Source organism: Nematolebias whitei, chromosome 18 (genome assembly GCF_014905685.2).
Source record: "Nematolebias whitei isolate Nwh7 chromosome 18, NemWhi1, whole genome shotgun sequence".
In the NCBI taxonomy this organism is placed as follows: domain Eukaryota; kingdom Metazoa; phylum Chordata; class Actinopteri; order Cyprinodontiformes; family Rivulidae; genus Nematolebias; species Nematolebias whitei.
In genome coordinates this window covers 14,271,688-14,281,510 of record NC_056515.1, presented here as the reverse complement: position 1 = coordinate 14,281,510, position 9,823 = coordinate 14,271,688, and the positions used below count along the sequence as shown (strand labels likewise).

General features: G+C 41.8%; 1 protein-coding gene across 1 annotated transcript in view; it reads left to right on the top strand.

Annotated features, from left to right (window-relative positions):
• Positions 1 to 8,596: 8,596 nt before the first annotated feature.
• aebp1a (AE binding protein 1a) overlaps positions 8,597 to 9,823 on the top strand; it is a gene marked incomplete at its 5' end in the record, with an annotated part of 41,656 nt that continues 40,429 nt past the window's right edge. Inside the window, 2 exon segments of the mRNA XM_037692231.1 lie at positions 8,597 to 8,833; positions 9,006 to 9,155. Coding sequence (XP_037548159.1) covers positions 8,597 to 8,833; positions 9,006 to 9,155 — 387 coding nt within the window.

Genomic DNA, 9,823 nt, shown 5'->3' with positions numbered 1-9,823 from the left:
TGATTCACCAACATTTTTTTCATGTTGCCAGTACCGGGGCTTGAATCAGCGATTGATTGATTGATTGATTGATTGATTGATTGATTGATTGATTGATTTATTTATTTATTTATTTATTTATTTATTTATTTATTTATTTATTTATTTATTTATTTATTTATTTATTTATTTATTTATTTATTTATTTTATTTATGTTTTTTGCTCAGGCACTTTTCTTATTTTTGTTTTCCAAAGCCAGAAAAGCACAGAGGGAGAGAGTGAGTTTTGTTTTGATGAAAAGGATGAGTGAATCAGAGATGACAGGGCAGAAGCTCGCTGTGATTCCATGTGTGGTCTGACGTCTGTCTCACCGCAGTGATCTGCTTTTACTGCCAGGAGTATGAAGGCGCTCACATGGTAAATGTTTTAGTAGCTTGTTCTGAAGAAAATGAACCTCTGTAGTGAGAGAGCCCATCAGTGGAAAAAACAAAGCATGAGCAACAGCAGAAATATTTCCACTAGTTTTCCATGAGTGAACACAGAGGATTTATGAGACAGCCTGCTGATGTGAAAGAACTCATGTTCGTGACTTTCCACTGCATCAAGCAAAAACTGCAGCCCTGGGAGTCTGGGAGACTTTGGTTACATAAAAATCCACCCAAAAAAGCAACTAAAACAAAAAAGTTTAAATTTGTCACATTTTCAGCAGGAAAAACTTGAGAGCACCTCATTTGCAGCTTGTGTAAAAACTCTTGCTGCCATTTTCCTGTGCAGTTCTATATGTCTTGTCAACAACACGTCATCCTTCCTTTATCTTCTGCTTTTAGTTTCCCTGACTTTTACCAGATAAACCGATTTGGCTGGTGTTTTTGCTACAATCTTGTTATCATGTTATTGAACTGCTTTTTCCCAGTAAAGTTTAAGCTTATTTGATCCAGATGGTTTATGTTTTTTTCTCATAAATGTCTACTTAGCTATTGATTTACTCAAAAAAACTGCACAGCAGGGGAAAGGTCAGTGCACACTTTCAGGCATTTTTATTCATCACATTAGTTTAATTCAGGGCGGGATGGTGGCACAGTTGGTAGAGCTGCTCCCTCTCAGCAAGAAGGTCACCGGATCGAATCCTGGCTGGGGGGCCTTTCTGAGTGGAGTTTGCATGTTCTCTCTGTGCATGTGTGGGTTTTCTCTGGATTTTCTTCGGTGACAATGGGCAGCCCTGGCAGAGTCCAACTCTCAGCCTGAAGAAGTTCGACTTACTGCCACCAATGTGAAACAGAATCTCGCACCACTTGTATATGGACCAAACGGGCCTCCAATCCCACAAAAGAAGAGCACCCCCACAGTGTACCCTGAGAAACATGATCAAACACCTTCTCCAAGTCTACAAAGCACGTAATTTGGACAGGCAAACTTCCATGACCCCTCGTGGACCCTAGTGAGGGTAAAGACCTGGTCCAGTGCTCCACGCAGAGGACAGAACCAGCATGGTTCCTCCTTGATCTGAGGTTCAAACAACGATCAGACTCGCTTCTCCAGTACCCTGAATAGACCTTACCAGGGAGGCTAAAAAGAGCAATGCCCCTATAATTGGAGCACACGCTCCGGTCCCCCGTTTTTGAGAAGTGGAATCACCATCCCAGTCTGCGAATCCAGTGGTGTTGCCCCGATGTCCATGCGATGTTGCAAAGGCATGTCAACTAAGACAGTCCCATAATATACAGAGCCTTAAGGAAATCAGGGTGGATTTCGTCCACCCCTGGAGCCCTGCTGCCGTGGATCTTTTTAACTACCTCAGTGACCTCAGCCACGGTTATGGACAGACCAAAACTGAGTCCCATACCTCAGCTTGCAGCATGGAAGACATGCTGGTGGGATTGAGAAGATCCAAGAAATATTCCTGCCACCTCCTGATGACATCACTGGTTGAAGTCAATGGCACCCCACCTTTACTAAACACAGCATTAGTAAAGCACTGCTTTCCTCTTCTCAGCAGCCTGATGGTTTGCCATAATTTCTGATCTGAGCTACTCGTGAGTTTCTATTCAATTTAATTCAATTCAGTTTATTTATATAGTGCCAAATCACAACAAAGTTGTCTCAGGGCACTTTACAGGAAAATTCACATACATAAAAGCCAATTAGTAAAGTTCTCTATCTAAGGAATCCAGCAGAAAAGTTTAATCTTGGCTTCATTGCAGTTTCCCATCCTGAGCAAGCACAGTGGCAACAGTGGAAAGGAAAAACTCCCTTTTAAAAGGAAGAAACCTCCAGCAGAACCAGGCTCAGGACAAGCGGCCATCTGCTTTGACCGGCTGGTTGAGAGGACAGGAAGGAGAGACAGACGAACACAGAATGGTAGGTCCAAGTATAGGTCCATGTGTAGCTGAAAGACAAAAAAACACGTTAAGGATAGAAAAAATTATTACAAATACAAAACAGGTTGAGCAGAGTAAGTAAAGACAGTAGCAGAGTGAAAATTGTGGTCAGTTTGTCCTCCAGCAGTCTAAGCCTATAGCAGCATAATTAAGGGACAGCTCAGGAAACCCAAGCCCACCCTAACTATAGGATTTAGCAAAAAGGAAAGTCTTAAGCCTAGTTTTAAAACTGGATAATGTGTCAGCCTCACGGACAGAGATTGGAAGTTGGTTCCACAAGAGAGGAGCCTGATAACTGAAAGATCTGCCTCCCATTCTGTTTTTGTAAATTCTAGGAACCACTAGTAAACCTGCAGTCTGAGAGTGAAGTGCTCTGTTAGTAAAATATGGAACAATAAGATCTGTAATATAAGATGGACCCAGGTTGTTGAGAGCTTTGTAGGTTAGAAGTAAGATTTTGAATTCTATTCTGGATTTGACAAGGAGCCAATGGAGAGAAGCTAAAACTGGATAAATATGATCTCTCCTACTATCTCCGGTTAAGACTCTGGCAGCAGCATTTTGGATCAACTGAAGGCCTTTTAAAGACGTATTTGGACATCCAGATAATAAACCATTGCAATAATCCAGTCTAGACATGACAAATGCATGGACCAGTTTTTCTGCATCATTTTTAGATAAGATGTTTCTAATTTTAGCGATATTATGTACGTGGAAGAAGGCAGTTCTAGTAACATTTTTAATGTGGGGGATAAAAGACATGTCCTGATCAAAAATAACACCAAGATTTTTAACATTAGAGCTGGAGAATGGATTAATGCCATCTAAAGAGGGAGAAAGACAAAAAAAATAATAATTCCTAAGGTGCTCAGGTCCAAAAACCAAAACCTCAGTCTTGTCTGTGTTCAACAGGAGAAAATTAAGGGTCATCCAGGTTTTTATGTCTTTAAGACATGCTTGTAGTCTAAGTAGCTTATTGGATTCATTGGGTTTAATGGACAAATATAATTGTGTGTCATCAGCATAACAATGAAAATTTATCCCATGCTGTTTAATAACTTTACCTAATGGAAGCATATATAAAGTAAAGAGTATTGGCCCAAGCACTGAGCCCTGAGGAACTCCATGACTAACTTTGGTGTATGAAGATTTATTATTTACATTTACAAACTGGACTCTATCAGATAGATATGATTTAAACCATTTTAGAGCTGTTCCTGTAATCCCAATATCATATTCAAACCTCTGTAGTAAAATATTGTGATCAACCGTATCAAATGCAGCACTGAGGTCTAACAGGACCAGCATATACACAAGTCCATTGTCTGAGGCCATGAGAATATCATTAGTGACCAAGACCTCACCAAATTCTTTCCAAATCCAAACTTTTTCCTCAGCAACAGTCATGGCTACAGCCCACTTGGTCCTCCAGTGGTTGCCTCCAGAGTCCCACCAGCCATCAAGGCCCGATAGGACTCCTTCTTCAGCCTGACTGCCTCCCTAACCCAGGGTATCCACCACCAAGTTTGAGGATGGCCACTGTGAGAAACACTGACAACCTTGTGGCCACAGCTCAAGGCAGCCACATCAACAGTTGAGGTGAGGAACATGGCCCACTCGGACTCAGTGTCCCTCGCCTCATCTGAGATGTGGATGTGAGTTGAAGATCTTTCTGAAGGGTTCGTCTGCCAGGCGTATCCAGCAAACCCTCACTACACATTTGGGTCTACAGGGTCTGTCTGGCATCTTCCCCATCATTCAATTCAATTCAATTCAAATTCAAAAATACTTTATTAATCCCAGAGGGAAATTAAATGTTGTAATTCATCATCCTGGTTTCATTAAAGAGTTGTTATAGATGCTGATGGCTGTGGGCAGGAAGGATCTCTTGTAGTGGTTTGTCCTACAACGGATTTGAAGAAGCCTCTGACTGAAGACACTTTGTTGTTGTATGACAGTCTGATGAAGAGGGTGCTGAGGGTGGTCTATAATGTTCTTCGTTTTATGAAGAATCCTTCTTTGTACAATCATCTCCAAAGGTTCTAGAGGAGTCCCCAGAACTGAGCCAGCCTTCTTTATGAGCTTGTTGATCTTTTTTTAAGTCACTTGCTCTGGTGCTGCTACCCCAGCAAATGATGGCAGAAGAGATAGCGCTCTCTACAGCAGATTTATAGACGATATGCAGCATCTTGCTGCAAACGTTGAAGGACTTCAGCTTCCTCAAGAAGTACAGTCTGCTCTGTCCCTTCTTGTAGATGGCTTCACTGTTGATTTCCAGTCCAGTCTGTTGTCCAGGTGAACTCCAAGGTATTTATACTTCTCCACCACCTCCACTTCTTCTCCCATGATGGAAATAGGGTTGGACCTGTTCCTATTTCTCCTGAAATCTACAATCATCTCCTTTGTTTTGTTCACGTTCAAGATGAGATGATTGTTTCCACACCATGCCACGAAGCGGTCCACGAGTTCCCTGTACTCAGCTTCTTGTCCATCTCTGATACACCCGACCACTGCAGAGTCGTCAGAATATTTCTGCAGATGACAGGAGTCTGTTTTATACTGGGCATCTGAGGTGTACCGAGTGAAAAGGAATGGTGAGATTACAGTCCCCTGTGGTGCTCGTGAGCTACTGACCACATGGTTAGACACACAACCATTCAGTCTCACAAACTGTGGTCTGTTTGTCAGGTAGTCTTTGATCCAGGTGATTGTTGAAGCCTCCACCTGAGTCTTCTGGAGTTTCTGACAAATCATCTGGTCCAACTCACTACCAGGTGGTGATCAGTTGACAGATCAGCTCCTTTCTCCACCCGAGTGTCCAAAACAAATGGCTGCAAATCAGATGACATGACTACAAAGTCAATCATCGATCTACGACCTAGGGCATCCTGGTGCCAAGTGCACTTATGTTCTAACCTGGTGTTAGTGATGGACAAACTATGACTAGCACAGAAGTCCAACAACAGAACACAGCTCTGATTCAGATCAGAGAGGCTGTTCCTCCCAATCACATTTCTCCAGGTCACACTGCCATTCCCCATGTGGGCATTGAAGTCCTCCATCAGAATAAAGGGGCCTCCAGCTGGAGTACCTTCCAGCACCTTGCTAAGGATTCCAAAAAGGTTGAACACTCTGAACTACCATTTGGTGCATAGGCACAAACAACCAACAGAGCCCATCCACCCACATTGTTGCACAAGGAAGCTACCCCCTCCCCCCATCTTCTGGTGAAAACTCCAACACACAGGCACCAAGTTGTGGGGCTAAGTGTAGATCCACACCAGCTTAGTGCCTCTCGCCATGGGCAACTCCAAAACAGAAAAAGATGCAGCCTCTCTCAAGGAGATTGGTTCTGAAGCCCATGATGTGCATAGAAGTGAGCCCAACTATATCTATTCAGTACCGCTCAACCTCGTACAAATTCAGGCTCCTTCTCTGCCAGAGAAGTGACATTCCATGTCCAAAAAGCTAGTTTTGGTAAGCCAATGTCATAACGCCAAGGCCCCCACGTTCGGTCACTGTCCATAGTGTCATGCACCCAACTCGTATGGCCTCTCCTGCAGGTGGTGGGCCCAAAAGAAGGAAAACCAATGTTGCTCGTTCAGGCTGAGCCTGACCGGGCCCCATGGCTAGAGACCTGGTCACAAGCTGTTCGCTGGTGAGCCCCTCTCTCAGGCCTGGCTCCAGGTTAGGGATCAGATAACCCACATCCGGGCAAGAGACACTGTGCTCCTTGTTGTTTTTGGTCCATTTGAGTCTTTGGAATTGCTCTTTGTATGGCCTGTCACCTAGGACCAATCTGCATTGTAGACCCTACCAGGGACAATTATAATTGCCCCTGGTAGGGTCTTGAATGATCACTGTGGTCATTCAAGCACACAAACTCCTCCACCTTGATAAGGTGGTGATCAAGGAGGAGATGGCCTCTCAATTGATTCTATATATTTTAACACACAGAGGAGTTAATTGTTGTCTCTTTGACAGCAAACCCAAATCATCACTCTACCACCACCTTGCTTAATAGCTGGTGTACGATGTTTGTGATGTTCTTTTGCACTTGATAACCTTTTAGCATGTGTGTCTGACAAAACAGAACAATATGTGCTTAAGCTTAGATGTGTAGCTTATATTAAACAACTTGCCCATCAATATGAACATATAACCATTTTACATGCTGTTTTTTGTAATATAGGGTATTTAAAAATGGAAACTGTACATTAATTTTCTTTAAACAATGCCTGAACCTATTAAAATCATGTTATCAAAGATTATTAAGGATTAATTAGGGGCGGCTGTGGCTGAATGGTTAGAGCAGTCGTCCTCCAATGCAAGTGTTGGGGGTTCGAATTCACCAGCAGTCACATGCTGAAGTGTCCCTGGGCAACAGACACTGAACCCCTCATTGCCTCTGATGTGTGTCCCATCGGTGTATGAATGTTATAAAGCTCTTTCATTTAATCTATATAAGTACAGTCCATTTACCATTTAAATACTAAACATCTCTATAAAATAATGAAAATCATCTACTTTGTACTCATACATTTGGTGTCTGAGAGTTTGTACAGTATCAGGAAGACAAGCAGCCCTCTGTGCCCACATAAAAGTCTAATGACAGTTGTAATGAATCTAGATGAAAAACTGAGAACACTTTGAAGAGCTATTCTCTGTAATATTCCCTGTGCCACAACCTCCTGTTTAGTACTTAAACTTTATAATCAGTATATCATGAGGCTCTAAAGTGGGTGGAACCAAATATCAGCTCAGCACAGCGTGAGTTCAGTGGCTCTGAGGTTATTTCCATGGCTGGTGGCATTTCTGTTATGTGAACTCAGTATAGAATGTCATTTTTGTCCACTTGATTTCCAGTTTTAGTTGTTTTGGTCTTTTCTGTTTTCTCAACCAAACAACGTCCACGTTACTGTGCAATTGACATGAATATAAACCTACTGAAACAGATTGTACACGCCAATAGTGCTGAGGCTGCAAATGCATCAATTTGCAATGAGATGAGTGCTCTATTAGAACATCAATTCAAAAATCACCAGACCACCCCTTTAAACGTCTGAAAATCCAGTAATTTTAAAGAAAATTTTAATTTCTGAATACTGTTTTTATTATTTAAGATAACAAATATACATTTTTTTTCCTTCTTCTTTTGGATGCTCCCTGTGTTAGGGGTCGCCACAGAGAGCTAATTCGCACGAAGACTTGGCAGATATTTTTACGCCTGATGTTCTTCCTGACGCAATCACAGACACCGAGCTAACACAGCCCTCTGTGTGGAGCAGAGAGCTGCTATCTAGGACACCCAGAGGAGCAGATGGTGAAGGTTAAGGGCCTTGCTCAAGGGCCCAGAGTGGGACGAATGAGGGTGGGGGCAGGTGTGGGTGCTTCACCTACCCCACCCACATTTTTGATGTTGTCGGTACCGGGGCTTGAACTGGCGATCTTCCGATCACAGGCCCACCTTCTCTAACCTCTGTGCCACCACTCCCCGCAAGATAACAAATATACAAATCAAATATTTAATTTTAGAAATATTTGAAAGAAAGATGAAAGTATTGATATAATAATATTTAACCCTCCAGCTATCTTTGCATCAAAATGAGCCCTGCAGCCTCAGTGTTAGAACTGAAGGACTCGAGTCATTTTGAACCAAAGGCAGCAGGAGGGTTAAAATATCCCTTGTTTTGGCAAGTGTACAGTTTCACACTCATGTACTTGTTTATATTTACCACGCACAGAAAACTGACATTATTCATGTTTGTGATTTTTGTTCATCCTATTATCATGATTTTGTCTACAATTCTGTCTAAACTGAACAACTATCTTTCATACTGCCACAAAAAAAACAGTCAAATCCTGATCTAGGACCAATTAAACTCGACCACATGTAATTTCTCTCAATATTAAGCTTGGGAGGAACTATGATACAACCGGCCACAGACATGTAAAACAAAACTCCTTTAATTGTCATTTTGTGGTCACTGTTCTTTAAAGTAGCACTCTGGTCCAACAGACTCATCCAGATTCATGTGTTACACACATTTCTGTCTGGAATTCAGCTTTAACTTGTTTTATTTATAAAATTTTATGGTTGAGGTACAAACAAATTGGATAAAGAGAGCAGAAAGAAATTTGAAGATGTCAGCACTTCAAGCACTTTAATAAATATGTGTAAAAAGCTACACTTCTATTTCACTGGTTTTCATTATGTCTTTTTTACATTTTTCCAAAGCCAGGGCAAAGAAGGCAGCTGAGAAAGAGGCCAAAGCAAAAAAGCAGAAAGCACCAAAGCCTACGAAGAAGCCCAAACTGCCAAAACCCACCAAGAAACCAAAACCAACAAAAAAGCCAAAGGCACCCAAACCCGCTAAGAAACCCATAACTACACCCACAGTGCAGCCGGATATCCAGCCTCCCTCTCGGGAGGAGGAAAAGGAGAAGCCACTGATTGAACTAGGCTCAGACACGAGTAAGTTCATTTTAGATTTGTGGTTTATGTTGAGAAAATTAAAACAATACAATTAAACATGGACAACTATTTGAACTAAATTCTGATTGTTGTGCTATTACTGTGTGTAATTGTTTTGTTTATTGGCATGAAGAGATTTTATCATTTAAATTTCTTAATTTGTCTTTGTCAGTCTTTAGAAAGCCTTTAGAGCCAGCTCTAACCCCTGTGGAGCCTCTAGAGCCAGACCTGACCCCGATGAAGCCTGTAGAGCCAGACCTGACCCTGATGAAGCCTGTAGAGCCAGGCCTGACCCTGATGGAGCCTGTAGAGCCAGGCCTGGGTAAGACTCCAAAAGACACAACCATGGTAGTTTGAATGCTTTTTAAATGAAAACCCCAGCATTGCTTGAAAGAATCTATAATGTCTGCCTCTTTGCATGCCAAAGTTTAAGCAAAGATCTAGTGCAACCTGTTACCAAACTAGGTGTTGGAGCTAAATCTCATACTATCATGCCAAAATTGAGCATAAAATTAAGTTTGAGTTTAAAAGAATGCACTGTAGCCATGTTTGTATTTGCTAAAGTAGCTGTGGTGTCCATCTTGATTCAGATTAACCATTAAAAAGTCTGACTGTTTTTGTTGGCCTACTGGGTAAGGTGACCAGAGTTCTGGGGACTTTTCCAGCTTGGAGACAAAAAATAAAAAAAAATGTGATCAAGATGAAATTAAGAAACAGAGACAGTTACGGTTTAGTTTAGTTTTACACATTTATTCATGTTTAAACAATAAAAATCAAAAGTAGCAGCAGGAACGTATCTCTGAACACACATTTCCTTAGAGTAATAAAACAAATTACTTTAATAGTAGAAGCAATGGGGTCAGAAACTTCCAATCTCTGTAAGGCTGAGTGAGATAAGACCAATGTAGAGGTCTGGACAGTCCTCGCTGCACTGGACCGAGGACTGTCCAGACCTCTACATTGGAGAAACTAAACAGCCTCTTCACATAT